Source organism: Ovis canadensis, chromosome 2, assembly GCF_042477335.2.
Source record: "Ovis canadensis isolate MfBH-ARS-UI-01 breed Bighorn chromosome 2, ARS-UI_OviCan_v2, whole genome shotgun sequence".
NCBI classification, from domain to species: Eukaryota; Metazoa; Chordata; class Mammalia; order Artiodactyla; family Bovidae; genus Ovis; species Ovis canadensis.
Genome location: NC_091246.1, coordinates 211,157,761 through 211,181,347, shown reverse-complemented (window position 1 = coordinate 211,181,347; position 23,587 = coordinate 211,157,761). Strand labels below are relative to the sequence as shown.

General features: G+C 42.2%; 1 protein-coding gene across 1 annotated transcript in view; it reads right to left on the bottom strand.

The window, feature by feature from the left end:
- Nucleotides 1-12,373, bottom strand: part of CTLA4 (cytotoxic T-lymphocyte associated protein 4) — a 65,975-nt gene extending 53,602 nt beyond the window's left edge. Inside the window, exons 1-3 of the mRNA XM_069578080.1 lie at nucleotides 12,223-12,373; nucleotides 10,514-10,578; nucleotides 9,796-9,914 (exon numbers count right to left, since the gene is read on the bottom strand). Coding sequence (XP_069434181.1) covers nucleotides 9,796-9,838 — 43 coding nt within the window. The 5' untranslated portion in view covers nucleotides 9,839-9,914; nucleotides 10,514-10,578; nucleotides 12,223-12,373. The remainder of the gene's footprint in view (nucleotides 1-9,795; nucleotides 9,915-10,513; nucleotides 10,579-12,222) is intronic.
- Nucleotides 12,374-23,587: the final 11,214 nt, after the last annotated feature.

Below are 23,587 nucleotides of genomic sequence, written 5' to 3'. Positions count from 1 at the left end.
CGTCCCTGGTATTCTCCAGGCAGGAACACTGGAGTAGGTTGCCATTTCCTTCTCCAGTACATAAAAGTGAAAAGTGAAAGTGAAGTCGCTCAGTTGTGTCCGACTCTGTGCAACCCCATGGACTGTAGCCCACCAGGCTCCTCCATCTGTGGGATTTTCCAGGCAAGAGCACTGGAGTGGGGTGCCATTGCCTTCTCCGATGTTGGTATAGTTTAGTTCATATCATGGACAGTTGTCATTTCTTTCAGCTGCCTACTGTTTATTTGAGGAATTGCCTTTCTTATGAGTCTTCAAGAAAGGCAGACGCCACTCGCCTTTATAAAAACTGAAATGCCAGACATTACCTTTCCAGGAACCCCCTGCAAGTAGCTATATGGGTCTAGGATCCAGGACCCACCAATCAGAAGCACCCCCTCTGGACTGTGAATCTGGTGCTAGTGATGAAAAGAAGAGGTGACTCTGAGGCCCTCCCTCTCCAGAGGTGGTGGCAAGATCACAGTTCCACGGCAGCAGTGGTTAGATGCTCTCCCCATCCTCTACCTGGAGCAGAAGTGCTGCCACGTCAGCAGGAGAGCACAGCATTTGGCAGCGGCAGTGGTGCCCTCCCTGAGCACGGAGTGGCCCGACTGTGGGTGTTGTGCCTTGCTCCTCTACCTCCAAGCCTGGATCTCCTATTAGGCCAATGACCCTACAAGCAGCCCAATGTCATTTTAACTAGTGAGGTTAAATCAGTTGATGTCTGTTTGCATTGCCTACAGCCAAGAATTCTGACAGATTTTGAGAGCCTAAGGGGAGAACAGAAATTCGGAAAGCTGAAGCTGGGCTGTCCTCACCTCCAGAGTGAGTGTCTCAGGGAGTGATAGCTCCTTCTTTTCAGATCCACCACCAGACAGCTGGCCACCTATGGATGGCTTTTAAAATCTGGCCTGCAACTACATGCTCAGTGAAGCATAGAAGAAAATAGATCAAAGCACTGAACTGCACTGTACTGAATGTGGAAGTGTCAAGAGACAGCAAGCAATAGACACCCATGAACTGTGCATTTCAGAAACCACAAGTTGAAAATCTGTGCTCCCTTGGGCCTTTCTCTTAGTCTGTTTTGAATAAGGCTCCCATTTCTGTTAAGGAAACTCCAGAGGTATGCAAATAAGTGGTTCAGACTATTTACTTTTTAAAAAACTAATTCAACGAAGCTTTAGCAAGGCTGTATCATGCCAAGTAGTGAGCGGGGTTTGTGAAGGATTCAGAAGTGAATGAGATGCAGGCGTCAACACCTGTACATTTATAAAAATGTCGTGCTGTGTGCTTACACAGTACTCCAACTAATTCCAAGTGTTATAGTTTTTAATGCCTGTGTGCTAAAGTCCAGCTTTGCGACCCTGTGGACTGTAGCCCACCAGGCTCATCTGTCCATATGATTCTCCAGGCAAGAATACTGGAGTGGGTTGCCATTTCCTACTCCAGGGGATCTTCCCAACCTAGAGATTGAACCCTCTTCTATCTCCTGCATTGGCAAGCAAGTTCTTTACCGCTAGCGCCACCTGGGAAGCCCCTATAGTTTTTAATACATATATTTTATCTCCATAGGAGAATAAACTCTTTTTACCCCTGTCAGAGGCATTTAAAAAAAACAAGATTACCTTGCTAATGAAAATATTTATCATAATACTTCCTGATACTTCCTATACTATAATACTTCCTACTTCCTATGATAAATATTTTTATTAGCAAGGTAATCCTGTTTTTTTAATGCCTCTGACATGGGTGAAAAGAGTTTATTCTCCTATGGAGATAAAATATATGTATGCAATCCTGTATGCACTAACCAATAGAATCTCAGACATCCTGGAAAATCAAAAATTCTAAGTATAGAAAAATCTATCTGGCCCATAGACTACACATTTTAGATGGACATACTTTTTAAAATATCTGTTTCTAGGTGACATCCTGGTGATCCAGTCAGTGATTAAGATTTCACCTTCTAATGCAGGGGGTGTGGGTTTGATCCCTGGTCAAGATCCCGCATGCCTTGGAGCCAAAGGCCAAGACATAAAACAGAAGCTATATTGTAATAAATTTAATGAAAGACTTTAAAAAATGGTCCATGTCAAAAAAAATCTTAAAAAAATTAGAAACTTCTGTAAAATGAAATAATTTTTTCTATGAGAATTTGGAAAACTCCTTCATATTCAAGATTCCTAAGCAAGTGCCTTTGGCGTGACATTTGGAACTCTGATTTTGTTGGGTGAATGCCAGATAAAAGAAAAGGAAATAATTTTGCTTAACACACAGTTTTGAGAGTACAATGTGGAGTCAGATGGCAGTGTGATCTCTTTCCAAATTAGACATACTTCCAAAAACAGGAACGAGAATAAAGAAGGTTTCACTGTAGGCCTCAAGAGATTGGCCTGCCAATCTCAGGCTCACAGGCTCACAGCAGGGACTAGACACAGTGTGGTCACAGGAGCATGGAACTGGCCACTGGCTTGCGTTCTCCATCCCACTGAGTAATCTCAACATCCTATTGCACCAAGAAAGCCCAGGCAAGACCTGCTGTTGCCCCACAGACACTCAAGGTCCAGATCAAGTCCATGGACACATGCTTACTATTACTTGGGGTCATCAGCTCCCTGGGACTCCTCACAGGGACCCTGAGACACAACCCAGGGACTGAACCCAAGTCTCTTGCATCTCCTGCATTGACAGGTGGATTCTTTGCCACTGTACCATCTACAAAGCCCCAATAAACCTGTAAACATAAAGTTTTCCTGGGTTCTGTGAGCCATTCTAGCAAATCGTCAAACCTGAGGAAAGGATCATCAGAACCCCCAATTTATAGCTAGTTGATCAGAGGACATGTGGCTCAGAACTTGCACCTGACATCTGAAAAGAGGGTAGTCATTTAGTTAGTGGGATCTGATGCTAACTCCAGGTTCAGTTCAGTTCAGTTCAGTTCAGTTCAGTCAGTCGTGTCCGACTCTTTGCCACCCCATGAATTGCAGCAAGTCAGGCCTCCCTGTCCATCACCAACTCCCAGAGTCCACCCAAACCTATGTCCATTGAGTCAGTGATGCCATCCAACCATCTCATCCTCTGTCATCCCCTTCTCCTCCTGCCCCTAATCCCTCCCAGCATCAGAGTCTTTTCCAATGAGTCAACTCTTCGCGTGAGGTGGCCAAAGTATTGGAGTTTCAGCTTTAGCATCAGTCCTTCCAATGAACACCCAGGAGTGATCTCCTTCAGAATGGACTGGTTGGATCTCCTTGCAGTCCAAGGGACTCTCAAGAGTCTTCTCCAACACCACAGTTCAAAAGCATCAATTTTTCAGCACTCAGCTTTCTTCACAGTCCAACTCTCACATCCATACATGATCACTGGAAAAACCATAGCCTTGACTAGAAGGACCTTAGTCGGCAAAGTAATGTCTCTGCTTTTGAATATGCTGTCTAGGTTGGTCATAACTTTCCTTCCAAGGAGTAAGCGTCTTTTAATTTCATGGCTGCAATCACCATCTGCAGTGATTTTGCAGCCCCCAAAAATAAAGTCAGCCACTGTTTCCACTGTTTCCCCATTTTTTGCTATGAAGTGATGGGACCAGATGCCATGATCTTCGTTTTCTGAATGATGAGCTTTAAGCCAACTTTTTCACTCTCCTCTTTCACTTTCATCAAGAGGCTCTTTAGTTCCTCTTCACTTTCTGCCATAAGGGTGGTGTCATCTGCATATCTGAGGTTATTGATATTTCTCCCAGCAATCTTGATTCCAGTTTGTACTTCTTCCAGCCCAGCGTTTCTCATGATGTTCTCTGCATAGAAGTTAAATAAGTAGGGTGACAATATACAGCCTTGACGTACTCCTTTTCCTATTTGGAACCAGTCTGTTGTTCCATGTCCAGTTCTAGCTGTTGCTTCCTGACTCCAGGTAGATGGGGTAAATTGTTGGAGACCCAGTTGGCATCAGAGAATTGGCTGGAGTTGGGGAAAACATCTCAGACAAATCACTAGCGCTTTAGGAGACACAGACTGTAAGTGTCACAGCTGAGGAGTATCTTCTTTTCCAGAATCGAGTTTATTTTGCTCTTTGGAGTTAAGGCTTCAACATATGAATTTTAAGGGGACACAGTCCATCATAGCGATATATTTGTTTTCCAGAACCTGTATTTGTTTTCTAGAACCAAGATGAGCTTCATCACTATCTCTAGTGACTGCACCATATTTAGAGTTATAAGATGTGAGAGATGGAAGCTATAGGGAGGAAACTGGGTTCCAGGTGGGTGAAGTGACTTGTTCATAGATGTAGTTTCAGAGTAGTGAGGCTGGGAGTAGAACCCAGACTCTCCCCTGCCAGGTCAGTGCTCTTTCCAAAGGGTAGCTCCTAAGAAGAAACTTTGAAGAACTTGACCAGCAAGGAATGGCTTTAGAACATGACCTGCTCAATGAAACATTTCCCTTAGGGGAGCCAACCGTATGGCCAATAAAAAAAACCCAGTACATGTTCCTAAATCCAGCACTTGGGGTTTTCCCTTGTCAAAATAAGCAACGTGGTGTTAACCAGGCTGGATTCAAAGATCATAGTCAAGTCCGTGGCTACATTCCTAAGCAACTCCCTCTGAGTCTATGAGGGTTTTCCTAAAACTTAAAGGAGGGTCAGGGAGCTTCCTTGTGCCTTGACTTCGTTTCCCATAGAACATACTATTATCATGGTATAGCCCTCAAGACCTAGTGTCTTCCCCTCCTCTTGGTCAATCTCACATCTCTTTGGCCAGTCAAACGATGGCATGCTAACACCAGTTCTTACTTTTGTCCCAGCTCTGCCAAGCCAGGTGCTTCCTGCTGGCAACCCAAAGCAGTTCTCTCATGAGCTTCAAATAATCCTGGCAGGACACTCACAGGACTATCCTGACGCTAAGTACTAAGCCAGATGCCCCACAGGGACCCTTAGCACCCCAAAGGCTCTGAGCTCTAAGTCTTCCTTCAAACGCCGCGTCGTGAAGTCCATTCCAGCCCTAACACTCACTCTTCTGATCCGGACCAGTCTTCTCTAATTCACCCTAAATACTGCAGCCAAATTAACCTCACAGGATACCTTTTCTCTTTCTCACCTTCAAAATAGTATATACGTTATTTTTTTTTAACAAGACCTCAAGATTTTATTATATTTGAGATAAAAGATGAGGCTTAGAACTGGGTCACTTAGTCTTTCTCATCCTGTCTCCTCTCAGTTCATAATGCTTGGATCTGCAGTTGGTGTCAACACATTTAAGCCTCTGCACAATCTTCTTTGTGGTTTATGTATAGCTTACTATCTAATATCATGTACATTTTAAAAGATTGCACTACAGACTTAATCCATCTTTCCAATTCTCCTCTGCACTCTGGGAAATGGCTTTTCTCAATTAATTGAAGGGGGAAAGTCCACTTTCCCTTTTCCTGCATTTGATGGTCTTATATTGCAACCAGCACTCACCCACCCCCGCTCCCCTACCCCTGACCCTGCAGAGTTACCATCCTACTCCATCCCCAGGGGCAGGAGTGACGGCAGAAGTTCCACCCTAGAGCATTGTCCCTCCTCTGTCCGCAGAGTGCCACCAGAGCACCTGCCCCATTTCTGGACTGAGAAAATGGTACCCACTACATTCTCCTACACCAATACTACCATGCATTGGTGACTGGGCACTGTTAGCTTGGCCTCTAAAATAAACCATCAAAGAAAACTTAATAGTGGAAGATGTACAATTTTTCTGCTATTTTTTTCCTTCCTGACCCTTGCATGGGCCTCTTTCTGGTCCATGGGAATACAGACAGCCCCATACTTGCAGTATAGAAAAGACATCTGTTAGACCTGTAACCTGACAAGTGTGACGGGAGTTCCAAAGGAGAGGGAAGAATGCAAAGCACAGCATGTACAAGGAGATTCCACCTGGTCTGGGGGATCAGGCAGGGCCTCCTTCCGGAAGTGACTTTTCATCTGAGGTCTATAGGATGAAGAAGAGTTACCAAGATAAGGGATGGTTCCATACCAGGGGTAGGGGTGGGCAGCTGATGCAAAAACCTCTGGTGATGGGGAGCATGATGCTTTCCAGAAACTAAAGGAAACTAGTATGGTTTGGACCAGGAAGAGGGTAAGGGAACTTAGAATGGAAACAGGAAAGAGACAAAGACATGAAGACCCAAAGGAAAAAGCTTGATACGAGGCAGACTTATGAGAAACGAGTTTCTTCTTTTTATATGATGAGGCCTTCTTGATCGGTAAACACAGAGTATAGTATAGAGGGCAATGGGTCATCACTGCCACCAGTCATCCCTTTTCCTGCCACCCGCATTCTTCTAAAATCCAGAGCCCACTTCATCCCCTCCAGACAGTCCTCCCTGATTTCCCCTGCCTGCATTGCCCCTTACAGCACTTAGGTTTCCCTGCATCACAATCAATGGCCTTTCCTATGCCACTGGTACTAAGAATAAAACACCAGGACAATAGAAAGCAGAAATCGCTCCAATTCCTGGTTCACCCCCCTTACTGTGGGAAAATGCAAGCTTCACTGGATTTTTAAAATGATGTCTTGGCCATTTAACATAGAAGGAAGGATTTCCTGGTTGTGAGGAACATGTGAGCAAATGGAATCTGGGTATGCAGTGCCCTCCTCACTCACAGCTGCATCTCAAGGCAAAATTTCTCCCCTTGTTCCATAGAGAGGATTATTTATAGTCACGAAAAGCATTGCATCTACCAAAAACAAAAGCAAAGAACAAACCAAAAAAGGAGAAAGGCTTTCCCGAGCAAAAAGGAGGTGTGAGTAGTTTCTGAAAATCAAGTCAATCATTTTGTGTCTGAAGATTATCACAGCCTACTCTTCAGTTATTGCAGTAAATCATACTGACCTATAGATGGCGCAAGGTGACTACTGAATAAATATCTTGCTACAGATACAGATCACAGAATCAGGCAGGTCTAACAAATTTCAGAGGCCAACTGTTAGCATTTTCTAAGCTTGTGACATCAGGCCAAAGACAGTTAAAGTCTAATGGCTTTTTCAAACCATATGACTGTGTCTCTCCATGCTTCGTTCATCTGTGTCCTCCTAATTTTGTTCTTTTGTTTTTAATTACCAGAGCTACAGTGGTAATCTATAATCAGTTCTCTATTAACTGTTACAGTTTAGAGAATTTACATTCTTGGGCATAATCATAAGGTCAGTACTGCTAACATGACCCCCACTTGCAGAGCCCTTCCAGAGTGTAGGCACCTTTTTAAAGTACTTGCTTAACCACGTCAACTCAGGTAACCCTCATGGCAATCATGTGAAATAAGTAAAGCACTGTCATCCATCCCCTATTTATAGGTGAGGAAGCTGAAGCACAGTGAAATGTGAAATAATTTTAATGAAGATCACACAACAAATAGTAGAGCTGGGATCTGAACACAAGCCATCTGGCTCCGGTGACCACGTTCTTATCCGCTAGAAGAACGCACACTTAGAACTATTACTGGAGCATGAGATGAACTAAGGCCATCTTCCCCCTCCTTGATAAATCTGTGACAGGTTGGCTTGAGGTCGAACATAGGAGTGAAAACAGCTCCCTCCTGGAACTTTACGGTTCCAAGTCTCCACTGGTCAAGGGAATCCAGTATAGACCCAATAAGGCTGCAAAGGGCAGAGTCTGGGAAAGTTAGCAGAGCTCTCATTACCAGGAGAAGAGTGGGAATACTGCTGATTCAGCCTGTTACATTTGTTTCCCATTTCTAAAATGAAAATTCCATCCAGCTCACTGAGGCATATAATTCACGGGAGTCCCCCAGTGGAGGCAATGGGCAGTATCAGCCTGCCGGGGATAACCTGGATCCAGAGTAGGAGGCCCCTCTCCATCAGAATTTTAATGTGTGGTTTCAACAATGGCCAGTTTGTGAAGAGTAGATAACATGTAAAGTGCATTTGGTAGCATCTCAAAAAGTTAACCAGAGAATTACCACGTGGGTGGAATCGGAGAAGAACTGAAAGCAGGAACTTGAACAGATGTCTATACACCAATGTTCATGGCAGCATGATTTACAGTAGTGAAACTTGGGAAACAACCTCTATGGTCTGAATGTTTCTGTCTCCCCCAAATTCCTATCTTGAAATCCTAATGCACAATGTGATGGTACTGAGACAGGGTCTTTAGGAGGTGAGCATGTCATGAGGGTAGAGCCCCCATGAAAGGGACTAGTGTTGCCATGAAAGAGGCCCCACAGAGATCCTTTTCCCCTTCTACCAGGATGAGAAGTCGGCCTTCTGCCATGCAGAAGAGGATCTTCAACAGAACCAGACCATGCTGACACTCTGATCTCGGACTTTGAACCTCTAGAACTGTGAAAAATAAACTTCTATTCTTTAGAAGCAACCCAGTCTGTGGTAATTCATTACAGCAGCCTGAACGGACTAAGACAACCCAAGTGTCATGTAATTGGATACACAAAATGTGGCATATCCATACAATGGAATGTTATTCGGTCATGGAAAGGAGTGAAGTACTGGTGCTTGCTGCAATTGGATGAACTTTGAAAATACTATGCGAAATGGAGTCAGTCACAAATGGATAAATATTGTATGACCTGTGGTACCTAAAATATGCAAAATCAAAGATGTAGAAAGTAGAATAGGGGTTATCAGTGGCTGAGGGGAGATGAGGGTGGTGATGAAGTCATTGTTTAATGGAGACAGAGTTTCTGATGCAGCTGATTACGTTCTGGAAATGGATGGTGGTCATAGTTATACAACACCTGTGAAGGTACTTAATGTCACTGAATTGTACACTTAAAAAATAACGAAAATAGTGGGACTGACCTGGTGGTCCAGTGGCTAAGACTCTGTGCTCCCGATTCAGGGGGCAGGGTTCGATCCCTTGTCAGGGAACTAGATCCCACATGTTACAACCAGAAGATTTGGCATGCCACAACTCAGATCTGACACAGCCAAATAAATAATTTTTTTAATAGCTAAAGCAGTAACTTTCAGGTTATACAGATTTTACCACTATTAAAAAAAATTCATGTTTTTAAAATGTAAAGTGTCTAGGAAATTTGAGAGATATTGCCAGTTACCTAGCCATTACCTAGTCTCCCAGAGCCAAAATCTAGTCTCTTTTTCTTTATTAACAGAATCCAATCTGTTGGGGGCTGCAAGGAGTCCTGCTAAAGTCTCCGTTTCCCAGGCTCCCTGCGGATAGGGATGACCATGTGACTGTAAGCTGTGCAGTGAGAGAAAAATTTCTCTTTACTGAGTGAAACTTTTGTGAAAGTTCATTAAAAGGTGGGAGTGGGAGGTGCTAATTCATCTGGCATAATCCCTTTTACCTCTGACATTTTCCAGCATGAAACCATGGGTATGATGGCTGGAACTTCAGCAGCCATCCGGAAACCACGAGGATGGAAGTCAGCACCAGAGAGGCAGAGCAGAAGGAGAGGAGGAACCTGAGACATCAAGGGCATTGTGGAGCTGCTACACCTTTTGTGGAAGGCTTATCCCTGAACTCTACACATTACTTGAGAGCAAAGAGAACTCCTCTCTAGTTTAAACCAGTGATTTTAAGATCTCTCTCTGCTACTTACTGAACACAATTATTAACTGATTCAGCACCTTAATCCCTATTGTTATTATTATTGCTAGTGATTTTATTAACAAGGAAGTATCTCCCCAGGCCAGCGTTCATTTGACAATGTCATAAACACCTGTAAGTTTGGAGTTGTCGTAAAATGAGCTATCCACAGGCCTAATGGATACTCACTAGAAAGCCAAAGGATCTGGTAAAACAGACTCACCTGCTTCCGCAGCCGCACGGGCCATAATATTAACTGGAGACATCACTGCCTGGCCCTGGAAGCAGCCACGTTGCTTTGATGCATTTCCTCCTCAGCAAGCTCCAGTGGTGAAGAGTTTTCTGCACCACAGAGTGGAAAGAGGATCAGGAGGCATAGGCATCTTTTCCTTGCCAGAGTTAAAGGGAATCTGAAGGCTTCTCCAACCGCCTTTCACAAGATAATGACGAACTAACCAGTATGAACTGCCTGGCTCATCATCTGAGTGAGTCACTCTGACACCTCATGGTTCCTTAACTTCCTCTGTTTCCTCGACCTTGCCTGCGCCCAGCCCACGCCAACTTCTGGCTGTGGCCACACCCTGGATTTTGTCAGCGGCAGGAACTGCTCTACCGGAACCTCCACATCCGACATTTACTGTTATCCAGCCCCTCCCTCCTCCTCAACTCCCTCGCCCCTGTACTTCCCTTCTTTGACCTCTTGATGGTCAATCCCATGAGTGTGTACATTGGTTCAAAGACATTCAGTACTGTCTATCAAATTCAAATTTGACTCAGCAACCCTCTTCCTGGGCATTTATCTTACAGATCATTGGCATCTGGTCAGTAACACACATACAAGATAACATACCCAGAAGAAAGTTTGTTATTTTGGGGGTTTTTGGTAACTTGTTGGGAAGATCCCTTGGAGTAGGACATAACAACCCATGCCAGTATCTTACCTGGGAAATCTCATGGACAGAGGAGCCTGGCATGGGTCCGCAAAGAGTTGAACACGGCTGAGCAACTGAGAGGGAACACACACACCCATCAGACTGAATGCTAGGCACCTATTTTTAAAATTGAGGCAAATCCACATGCAATGATATGAAAAGTTCCCCAAGATACATGTGTAAAAGACAGAGTATTTTATTTGTACCACCTGTGTGGGTATAATTAACATATATATTACCTGTATGTTTAATATATACACACATATATAAAACCCATATCTAAAATATGAGTATATACATATATCTATGAAGACTCTTGAGAGTCCCTTGGACTGCAAGGAGATCCAACCTGTCCATTCTGAAGGAGATCAACCCTGGGATTTCTTTGGAAGGAATGTTGCTAAAGCTGAAACTCCAGTGCTTTGGCCACCTCATGCGAAGAGTTGACTCACTGGAAAAGACTCTGACCCTGGGAGGGATTGGGGGCAGGAGGAGAAGGGGACGACAGAGGATGAGATGGCTGGATGGCATCACTGACTCGATGGACGTGAGTCTGAGTGAACTCCGGGAGTTGGTGATGGACAGGGAGGCCTGGCGTGCTGCGATTCATGGGGTCGCAAGGAGTCGGACACGACGGAGCAACTGAACTGAACTGATGCCTATAATACATTTACACATACATAATCCCCACTATACTATCTCTGAAAGGATATATAAGACACTAACAATAGTAGAAAATGGAGGTGGATGGTGAGAAAGGAAGACTTAATTTTCACTCTATATTCTCTCATGCTTCAATTTTGTTCCATGTACTATTATTACCTATTCAAAACTTTTTTCAAAAAAGAATGTTCATCACAGAACTTTTCCTTGCTCTCCTAGTCTCTTCATAGGTTTGCTGCGTCCTTTACTGGACACAAATTCATGGTCCATCTGTAGCAGACACTTAAAAAAAAAACTTTAAACTTTTTATTTTGTACTGGGCTATAGCCAATCAACAATGTTGTGGTAGTTGCAAGTGAACAGCAAAAGGACTCAGACATACATATACAGGTATCCATTCTCCCCCAAGCCCGCCTCTCAGCCAAGCTGGCGCATAGTAGCAACATTGAGCAGAGTTCCGTGTGTGTAACAGACACTGTTGATGCCCAGTCTTTATCTTCCCAGGCCTTCTCTTTCAATAGGCATTGCTAGACCAGACTTCCAACAGTCAGCCTCTCTTTGCCTGAGGCCAACTTCAGGGTACCAGAATTCTCTATATTCACATGTGTGGCAGCCCTCGATCCATGCATGATTGCCCCGGAGCAGTCCTAACCAACGGCAAATGGGAAGTGATGTGCAAGGGCACTGGGGAGATCACTCTAAGATGAGTTTTCCCACTGGCTCCCAGAGTCCCCCTGCAGGAGTAAGCTCCCCTCGCATGTCTGCCAGGTACTCTCTTTTCTGATGTGTCTCATTCCCCCTCTTACCTACAAGCGTTTTTCCTGGACTCACCTCCTAGTAAACTTCTTGCTCTTGAATCCCTATCCCAATATCTGCCTTGAGAGATCGCAAACAAAGATGCAGCCATTTCAACTATACCATCAATTTCTCATGACTGTCTGTGCTCCTCCTGTGGCTAATCTACAACTGCTCTTACCCCAAACAACAAGCAGTCCAGTGCCCTTCAGAAAATCACTTAACCATGCCAACCAACCCTCTGCAAACTCAGTACTTACAAACTCAAGCTGGCTCTTCAATGCTGCTGAAAATTCCTAGTCAGCTTCTTTCTCCTTTACTGGAAGCAGTATCTTCAAACTATTATTAAACTTGAGTCTAGAGTCCTGCTTACTCTCGTCTCCTTCCTTCAGAGTCACCACCTACTTCCCCAAGAAAAGAGAAGCATCAGCTGTTAACGCCTGGTGATTTCTGTATCTAAGTATCCCACACATGTTTATTTATTTTTCCTGATAAATTTCTTCTCTGGGATTTTCTTTGCATACGTACATAAGGTACAGATGAGGTAGGTTCACATCCTAACTGGCAATTTACCAGTCTTGCAACTTCAGGCAATTGACTCAATCTCTCTCCTCTATAGTACAGAGATAGTAACAGTATGGTTCATACTGTTCAATCATGCTTCATATGACTATTTGAGAAGTAAATGAGTTAATATATGCAAAGCACATAGACCAGAGTCTGAAATATTGTAAGAGCTCAGTAAATCTCATGGTTTTTGTCTTTTCCAAATATTCTGCAATGAACACTTAATATTTTTGAAATAAGAACAAATGAATATTATTATACATACATAAACGGATGTTCACATATCCAAAGGTCTTTATTTCCTTATGCTAGGGCCCCCATCTGTACGTACTAACTCAGCCTCTAATTTGTCTTCTAAACCTGTGACCCACTAGTTATCCCCCTTCTCACTTCTATCTTCATTCTCCCCTTCTCCATTGGCTCAGCCTCAAATATACTCAAATTTTTCTTGTTCAAAAGAATACATTTCCTTCCACCCTGCCCTCATATAAAGTTAACTCTTTCCTGTCCCTTGCTGCCTACCTTTCTCACCTCATATTACCCACCAAAATCAGACTTTCACCTCTGCCATTCTAATAAGCTCCTCCAGCAGCAGCTTCTGATCTCACTTATCAAATTCTTTTTTTTTTTTAGTTCTTTTCTACCAAACCTCTTCCTATAGCGCTTGAAAATATCAATTACCACCTCCTTCTGTTAACTGACTCATCATAACTTATGGAGCATTTACCATAAATGGATTATGAGCTGTTTAAAGTACCAGAAATATAGTGATAAAGACCCTCTAAGATTGTGTTTCCCCAGGAAGCACACCCAGAGACAGGAACTCAGCATAAGTATCTTTTTGGGAAAGAGATCCCTGGAAACACTGATTGGGAGTGAAAAAGTGAACAGAGTATGTGAAAAAGCCAAGCAGTATGAATAATTCGACTCAGCCCTGCTTTGGACCTCTCCAAGACAGCAGAAAGCAAACTTCAGCACTGTCCCCCGGAGAAGGTGAGAATACAGCTATTCTGCCACCAACCTTCACCTGCAAGTAGCTTCCCAGCATGTGAAGCACACCTCATGTGCTAGAGGAAAACTCAGAAAGTTACAGGTGCTGCAGGGAGAAGATGCTGGTAACTATGGTAACAGGGGTGTGTCAGGGGTGCCAGCAGAGTCTGCTCCAAAGACTGGCAAGGTTCCTGTTCTGTGGAATGTCCAGAGACAAAGGAAAAAATGAAAGCAAAAAACAAACAATGTGATTGCAGATAGGGCCAAATGCTATGAAGAAAGTGAAACCATGTGATGAACTGGGGATTGAATTTGGATGTTACAGGTTGAGTAGTGTCCCTATATCTGTTGGAGTCCTAACCTCCAGTAATTCAGAGGGTGACCTTTTTTAATTCTGGAGAAAGGAGTTAATCAAACTAAAGTGAGATCATTAGTGTGGACCTCCATCCAGTATGACTGGTGTCTTAATGTAAAGGGGAAATATGGGCATACAGACCCACCTAGAGGGAAGACAATGTGAGGAGACACAGGGAAAAGACATCTGCAAGCCGAGGAGAGAAGCCAGGAGCAGACTCTCCCTCCCAGCTCTCAGGAAGAAACCAACCATGCCAACACCAGGTTTTTGGGCATCTAACTTCCAGAAACAAGACAACAAATTTCTGTTAAGTCACCTAGTTGGTGATACTTTATTATGGCAGCCTCAGAAAACTATTGCAGTGGGTGTTGGCTACGGAGATGGGATGCTCAGAGAAGACCTCTCTGTGGAGGTGATGTTTAAGCTGAGGCATCACCAAAGACAGAGCCAGAGTGCATTGGTCTGGGGTAGAGCTGTTCAGATAAGGGAGCAGCAAAGGCATGGGCCCTGTGGAGGAGGGGGTGGGCTTAGTACATTCAAAAACTAGGAGGAGGGCTGTTGTGGCTGGATTTGGTGAACAAGGGGAAAATGTACAGGATGAGGTTGGAGAGCTGGGTAGGGCCAGATGTGGGTCCATTTAGGTCATGATAAAAGTCTTGGGATTTTAGTGGAAGTGCAATAGAAAATCACCGAAGGATTTTAATCAAGGAGTGATATGATCTTCTTTGTGCCTTTGAAGAGTGTTCTGTCTTCTGAGTGGAGAATGGTCTTGGTTGGGGGGGGGGGGGTGGGGGGGGCAGAGATAGAAGCAGAGGGACCATTGAGGAGCCTGTTGCAGTCCCGGGGAGAGGTAAGAGGGTCTTGGATCATGAGGTGGGGGAGTTCCAGAGAAACAGGGAAGAGGTGAACAAATTCAGATATAAATAGGAGTTGAATTGATAAAAATTTGCTGATGAGAGGAGAGGGGCGTAATCAGAAAGACACCTGTTTGCTCACTTAGGCAATTGGATGATGTGTTTAGTCGCTCAGTTGTATCCAACTCTTTGCAACCCCAGGGACTGTAGCCCCCCCAGGCTTCTCTGTCCATGGGATTCTCCAGGCAAGGATACTGGAGTGGGTAGCCATTCCCTCCTCCAACTGAGTGGAAGGCGAGCCATTTACTAAGATGGGGAAACCTGGAGATGACAAGTTTAGAATAAGAAGGGAGGTGAATCTTCCTCCCCCCTTGCCTTTCAGGGCACTGCTCTCTCCTGCTTGTCTCCTTCCTTCACTGTATTCTTTCTATGCTTCTTCTTGGCTCCTCTTTCTCTATTCATCCTTGCTCCCACACTCTCTCTGGATGATTTCAGCCATTCCCGAGACTCTGGTAGCACCTATCTGCCAATCATTTCTGACTGTGCATGGCCAATCCAAACTCTCTTCAACATTCTTGTCCATTGGAAAAAATGCACAAAGTGAAAATCGTGAATTAAGTTTTGAAACAGAATTGAGGCCTCTAGGCTGGGAAACATCATCTAAGATAGCTCGGAGGAACTGCTCTGAAGAGGTGGGTAGGGGCAGATAAAGGTGTCAGTATACATTAATTTTGGTGAAGAGGGATACGTGCCATCAAGCACACATTTTGGGAGGAAGTTGTTGCTAGTCACGAGGAACAAATGTCTCTATTAATGATTTTAGTACTTTTCTAGATGTGAGAAGATGCAAGAATTTGGGCTCATATCATCTCCTGAAAATATCTGTCTGAAGGGCTATTCTGCTACTTTTTCTCAGCGCACAGAATGCCTCATTCCTGAAACCCTTTCAGGGTGTGTTGAAGGTCAGTGACTACAGTGACTAGTGATTTAATCCTTGTAGAAGCAAGTGACAATTAAATGGCAAGTGACAATTTTTTGTTGACATTCCAAAATTGTATTTTCAACTGCCTTGTAGATTTCACACCTGGAAATTCAACTAAGGTGCCCACGCCTCTCTAGGTCCACTCATGCAGGCTCACCCTCAAATCTACTCATCCTCGGGGGTTCTGCAGCGAGTCTAACAGCTCAGCCATCCATCTGCCCTCTTTTGTTCTCGTCTCCTCCCACTTCCGCCCCAAGTTTTTCCCCAAGCTCCATGATGGTTAAATGTGGTTATGACAACTGTCACTATGGAGACTTAAAAAACAGAAGAGCATTGGGCATTAGGATTTTAAACAGCATTAATGATTTAGTGGAACTGAAAATCCTGTTCTTAAGACATTACTCTAAAGTTATGTGAAATATTGTGAGGTTATCGGAAATATTTAGTGATTGGAATATGTTTTGATGAGAATGTAAATCTCCTAGAGAAGAGAAAACAATCCCTCGACTAGAAATTAGGAGCCAAAATTTAAGTATAAGCTTTGTCACTTTATTTGCCATTTGTTCTCAGACCAACCTAGATAGCATATTCAAAAGCAGAGACATTACTTTGCTGACTAAGGTCCATCTAGTCAAGGCTATGGTTTTTCCAGTAGTCGTGTATGGATGTGAGAGTTGGACTGTGAAGAAGGCTGAGCACCAAAGAATTGATGCTTTTGAACTGTGGTGTTGGAGAAGACTCTTGAGAGTCCCTTGGACTGCGAGGAGATCCAACCAGTCCATTCTGAAGGAGATCAGCCCTGGGATTTCTTCAGAAGGAATGATGCTAAAGCTGAAACTTCAGTACTTTGACCACCTGATGCGAAGAGTTGACTCATTGGAAAAGGCTGATGCTGGGAGGGATTGGGGGCAGGAGGAGAAGGGGATGACAGAGGATAAGATGGCTGGATGGCATCACCGACTCAATGGGAGTGAGTTTGAGTGAACTCCAGGAGCTGGTGATGGACAGGGAGGCCTGGCGTGCTGCGATTCACAGGGTCGCAAAGAGTCGGACACGACTGAGCAACTGAACTGAACTGAACTGGATAAGTCATTTGCTACCTCTATGTCTCAGTTTTCTAATCTGTCAAATGGCTATGGAAGTTAATACAACTCCTACTCAACTCACAGGAAGTTCACTGTGAAGGAAAAAAGATTATTACCATGAAAAGTATCAGGGAGGAAATAAATGAAATCAAACAGAATATTAAAAGAATAATCCATCATGACCAAGTAGGGTTTATAATAGGAGTAAAAACATATTTTAACATTTGGATATCTATTACTATTACTTACTACATTAACAAATCAAAGAGAAGAAATAATATAAGCATAGAGAAAGATGCCCAAAAACAGTTTAAAATAATTCAATGTTAATTTGTGATTTTAAAAACTCTCACCTAGTTAAGCAACTTTTCTTTTAATTCTTGGCTTGCTCAGTTAATTTGTTATGTGTTTCTCGTGAGGGTAGTTTTAGGGTGAAATCTTCAAAAGCCAGTGCTTTCAAAAATTCTTTTCAGTTAAAGAAAAGCTGCCAAAAATGCTTTTCAGTGACAAGCATGAAGGAATAGAATTTGAAATAGAATTTTGTCTTTTGAAATCATCTTAAAGGCTTTTATTACATTATTTTCCTTGTGTGAGTATTATTGGCATAGTCTTAATTTATGGATGCAAAGTCTTCAATCAGAAATGCAATCTCCAATAACATCTGTGAAAGAACACCCGCTCTGGGAGCAAAGATAAGCTCAAGAGTATAGAAGCACAAAGTAAATTTTGATATTTGCTGTCCTATTTTTTTTTTTAAGAATTTTGATTTTTCTTTTCCTTTTTTTTTTTTAAAGAATTTACTGGCATTCCTATCTCTTTCTAGCAACTCATGCTGACTGTATCTAATTGGACCACAAAAACCAGTCACTCATCTCTCCCACCCTTGGCCTTTCCCTCTGCTTCCACACCATGAGTGAGTGTGAGCAGCCTTGAATCATTTCCACGTCACTGGCAATGCAGACAAGTTAGAAGAGCTTTTATTTGTCTGTTTTCTTCAGTGTAAAGTGATCTGCCTAGATTCCAAGCCATGGAATCATGGGGCATGATTATTGAAAGGGGTCTCAACAACCCAGTCTAGACCAGTGGTTTTCAACCCCAGCTGCACATTAGAAACAGGTAACAATCCTCAGTCTTCACCCTCAAAGCACTGAATTTAGTTGGTCTAATAAGGGATTCTGACTTTGGTACTTTTGCAAATCTCCCCCAGTTGATTCTAACATGTAACCACAATTTGAAACCACTGCTCTACTTTAATCTTTTCATTAAAAGAGTGGAATGTAGACTCAGAGTGACCAGCTGATAACAGCAGATCTCACTGATGTCTATGTAATACTGATGTTAAGAAGATTTCCAAAACTTCGAAATAAGCCCAAAATGTATGTCCATTTAATGCTTTCTTAAAACACTGATTTTCCAAGGGAAAGTAACTTTTATTTTATTTACTATTACTCTTAACTAAGGTCCTGACATTTTTAAGTCTATGAAGGTTGGATGTTAGCTTGTAAAAATGAATACTATACAAATGAATTTTCATATAATAGAAACAAAAATCATGTCTGTTCAACTGGGAAGATAAAATCAAAGGTTATGATTTTATTGGGCTGTGGGACATTAGCCAGTTTTATGTCTAATTTACTTAGCTTATTCCAATCCATTTTTCCAGTTAGATTCTCACTCCCCTTCCTTCTCTGCCTCCTTCCCTCTTAATTGATCATTGGCTTTCTCTGCGTTTCAGGTTCCTAACTGCTTTTATCATCTTTCTGGTTACCTCATTAATGAGAAATAAAACTTTGACACTTGCTTACTAAGTATTTACATAAAAATTATGAGTATAAAATCAAGAGAATTATGTTTCAACAGTGTAAAAGGATGTAAATTTTATTAGAATGTCCTAAACCATTATGAGACTTTAACTGATCATTCAGGATGTAATGTATTCTGTACTCCAAATAAATTACTCATCAACCACCTTCAGAAGCCATGAAGTTGGAACTTTTGCTTCAGGCGAAGTGGAGTAACAAGAACCTAACAAACTCTTTCTCTAAAACACGTACACACACACAACCTAAAAAATAAATGGGAAAACTATGTGAAATTACAATTTTTAGATATTAGACACCAGGCAGCAGAAGACAATGATTTCTGAGAGAGAAGAAACAAAGAAGGAGCTCTCTCAGATTGTCTGAGCTTACTGCCTAGAGAGTTTTCAAGACAGTTCAGGGAGGCGATAAACCTGGGAGTCCAGGAGCCAAGGTACCTAGAGTTTCATGAGCAGAGTATCAGACAAGTATCACAGAGAGAGCTCTAGAGATATGAGAGCATCGTCATTAAGTCCTCAGCTAGGAACTGGTCAGTGTACACATATTAGGAAACTCCTTGAGGCCAGGGAAAGGATTAGAGGAAATAATACTTGTTGATCAAGCTAGGCTGGAACTAGTTCCTGTTCCTACCAGCCAGAATGGATAAACTAATGTTTCATGATGTATTGGTTAGAAGAATCAGTAGTGAGGAAAAATTGTCCTTAGATTAGAGGCTGCTCTGGTCCCACCCACAAAGCTTAAAAGCAAGCCTGAAAAGAATCAAACTTTTTCTGAGTAATTTAGCTACATCCCAGGATAAGTATCAAGGATATTTTGGGAATATAAAAATAACCAGCACCCACAAGGTAAAATTCACAGTGTGTGGCATCCAATCCAAAATTACCAGGCATGCAAAGAAGCAGGAAGTACAAGCCATAATAAAGAGAAAATAAAGAGAGAAAGCAATCAACATAAACAGATCAAGAAATGTCAAAAGATATTTTAGAATTAGTAGACAAATGCATGAAAACAGTTATGATAACTCTGTTCCATGCATTCAAAAAGGAGGGATTAAGTATGTTTTTTAAAAAGACATGGAATATATTCAAAGCTATGGTTTTTCCAGTAGTCATGTATGGACGTGAGAGTTATAGTCATGTGTGGATGTGAGAGCTAAAGAAGGCTTAGCAGCAAAAAATTGATGCTTTTGAACTGTGGTGTTGGAGAAAACTCTTGAGAGTCCCTTGTATAGCAAGGAAATCAAACCAGTCAATCCAAAAGGAAATCAATCCTGAGTATTCATTGGAAAGACTGATGCTGAAGCAGAAGCTCTAATACTTTGGTCACCTGATGCGTAGAGCTGACTCATTAGAAAAGACTCTGATGCTGGGGGGATTGGGGGCAGGAGGAGAAGGGGATGACAGAAGATGAGATGGCTGGATGGCATCACCGACTCGATGGACATAAGTTTGAGCAAGCTCTAGAAGATCATGAAGGACAGGGCCGCCTGATGTGCTGCAGTCCATGGGATCGCAAAGAGCTGGACACAACTAAGGAACTGAACAGCAATATAAAAATGACCCAAACAGAACTTCTGAATATTAAAGCTATAATGTCTGAAATGAAGAATACATTAGGTAGAATTAACAGTGGATTAGGCATTGTAAAAAATAGAATTAGTGAGCTTGAAGACATAGCGATAGAAAAACTCCGAAAGAAAAGAAACTGGAAAACAAACGAGCATCGGAAATCTTCTAGCAGCCTAATACACATATAATTGGAGTACTAGAGTGGCTAATAGAAAGTGGGAGGAGCAGAAAAATATTTAAAGAAACAATGACTTGTTATGGGGAGGGAGGTGGGAGGGGGGTTCATGTTTGGGAATACATGTAAGAATTAAAGATTTTAAAATTTAAAAAAAAAAAAAGAGGAGAATTAAAAAAAAAATAAAATAAGAAACAATGACTTAAATTTTTTTCAATTTGATGAAAACTATAAACCAGCAATCCAAGAAGCTTCAGCTAACTTGGCATAAAGAAAATTTAAAAACAAGAAGAAACCTCCATTAAGGCACAACATAATCAAATTGGTTAGAATCGGAAAGAAATCTTCAATGCAGTGAGAAAAAAAACACCCTAAAATGCAGTATCTCCTCTAGATTGTTTAACGTCCGATTCTCCACATCCTGACCTTGCAAACCATAGGTGGTGGAGCCCAGGACCTCTGCACCTCAGCAACATAAGCTTTCCTTTTCAAGCACAGCTCAGAATGCAGACAGGTTCTGATGTGCACTATGAATTTTTCTCTTTGTTGTTTCTCCTTAGCAGGGCAGGAACTAGGGTGAGGCAAGTGAGGCACTCCCTTGAGGCACAAATTTTATTGGGATACCAAAAACTCAATAATTCAGACAATGTTTTAATGTAATGTTTTTAAATCAGAATGAATACAAGCAAATCCATGATAAAATATCAAAAGTTTGAATGAAGATGGGACCCCACCAGGTACTTGCATACCTCCATCTCCTCAGTGCCAGCCCTGCTCTTGAAAGAGTCCTGAAATCCTCAGAGAATTTCCATCTCATCGCCCCTCTGCATTACCCATGTTAATTCAGCCCTCTACCCACCCTCCACTCAGATTTCATTTTGGTGCCTAGACAAGAAACCTCTAGAGCCATCCCCAACTTTCTCATTAGTTTCATTTTCTTTGTTTCTCTGCTGCTAGAGACATAAGAGAATTATCTTCTGCAAGCAGATTATATTTCTAAAGCTTTTGCCTCTGTGCTAGAGAGTATTATCAAGAAATTTCTAACAATACATTCTTATTAATCAACTAGATAAAAGGGAAAAAAAACAGACAAAAAAACTTTATTTACTACTAAAAAGTGAACAATGGGAAGGTATTTTGGGGGTGACTTGTTTTTTGGGTTTTTATGTGTTTCTTTGATCAATTAAATGCAATTCATAGAGGATTTTTTTTTTTTGCTTTCTCTTTTGTTTTAATAGGGCTTTAATAGGTCTATTGAGTTGCTATGGTTGCAAGTTTGCTTTGGCATTTTCACTAGGAAACGATGTGGATGTAGTCTGAACATTCCTCCCACTTCTCACATCTGCCCACGTGCTCCAGACAAGGATTTAGTAACCTGATTTCCAGCGCCAACCTCCTCTGCCACCCCAGTGAGTGCACATTTCTCAGCCCCTTCTCAGAAAATCTTAACTCCTCTGAGATGTGAAGTTAGGCTCTGCCTCCTACTCAAAATGCACGTTGCAATCCCCAGAACATTGATCTGCTTCCTTTGTGCAGCTTAATAATCTTTACATATACATGAGATCACTATGACATGTTTATTTTAATTATGAGCTCTTTTGAAAAGCACTTAGGAATTAGTTTATTTTAGGACCTACTATATAGCACAAGCTGGAATCAAGATTGCTGGGAGAAATATCAATCACCTCAGATATGCAGATGACACCACCCTTATGGCAGAAAGTAAAGAGGAACTAAAAAGCCTCTGATGAAAGTGAAAGAGGAGAGTGAAAAAGTTGGCTTAAAGCTCAACATTCAGAAAACGAAGATCATGGCATCTGGTCCTGTCACTTCATGGGAAATAGATGCAGCCATGAAATTAAAAGATGCTTACTTCTTGGAGAGAAACTTATGACCAACCTAGATAGCATATTGGAAAGCAGAGATATTACTTTGCCAACAAAGGTCCGTCTAGTCAAGGCTATGGTTTTTCCAGTGGTCATGTATGGATGTGAGGGTTGGACTGTGAAGAAAGCTGAGCGCCAAAGAATTGATGCTTTTGAACTGTGGTGTTGGAGAAGACTCTTGAGAGTCCCTTGGACTGCAAGGAGATCCAACCAGTCCATCCTAGAGATCGGGCCTGGGTGTTCATTGGAAGGACTGATGCTGAAACTGAAACTCCAACACCAAAAGCCACCTCATGCGAAGAGCTGACTCATTGGAAATGACCCTAATGCTGGGAGGGATTGGGAGCAGGAGGAGAAGGGGACGACAGAGGATGAGATGGCTAGATGGCATCACCGACTCAATGGACATGAGTTTGAATGCACTCCAGCAGTTGGTGATGGACAGGGAGGCCTGGCGTGCTGCGATTCATGGAGTCGCAAAGAGTCAGACACGACTGAGCAACTGAATTGAACTGAACTGATATAGCACAGGGAACTATATTCAGTATCTTGTAATAACCTATAATGAAAAATATATATATATATATATAGCTGAATCAATTTGCTGTGTACCTGAAACTAACACAACATTATAATGACCCAGAGAGGTGGTACGGGGAGGGAGGTGAGAGGGGGGTTCAAGATTGGGAACACGTGTACACCCATGGCCAATTCATGTTGATGTATGGAAAAAACAATACAGTATTGTAAAGTAAAATAAAATAAAATAATAAAAATAAATAAATAAATCAACTATGCTTCAATAAAACTTTTTTTTAAAAAGTACATCAATGTTAAAAAAAAAACACACATTATTTAAATTTATCTTCTTAACACTAAGAAAAGATACCCATCTTGAAATTTGAGTATTTTTTTAAAGCAACCCTTAAAAGATATTTTTGCAGCCAAAGAATGACCTCTTGATTCTTCTTTCAAGTTTCACACATTCACATAACTTTTCTTTTTTTCTCCTCGCTTTTTCACATCTTCTCCATTCCTCTCTTTACTGGTTTCTTTTGGAAAATTTATACCCATCATTCAGGTTTGTATGCCTGAAATCTGATTCTTGAATCTGCTCCTTGGAATGTCTTCTAGGTAAACAGGCAGTATAGGCCCTCTTAGGATTGGGTCTCCTGAGTACACGCCAGCGGCAGCAACTGAAAGTGATGGTCCTCAAGCACTGGAGAACAGCGTTCCCCATCCTAGTTCAGGCTCTTATCATTTCTAACTGGTCTTCATTTCTGGACACCGCCCCCCCTCCTTTCTACCCTTTCTAACTTCTCTCCATATTCTAACCTCTGTGA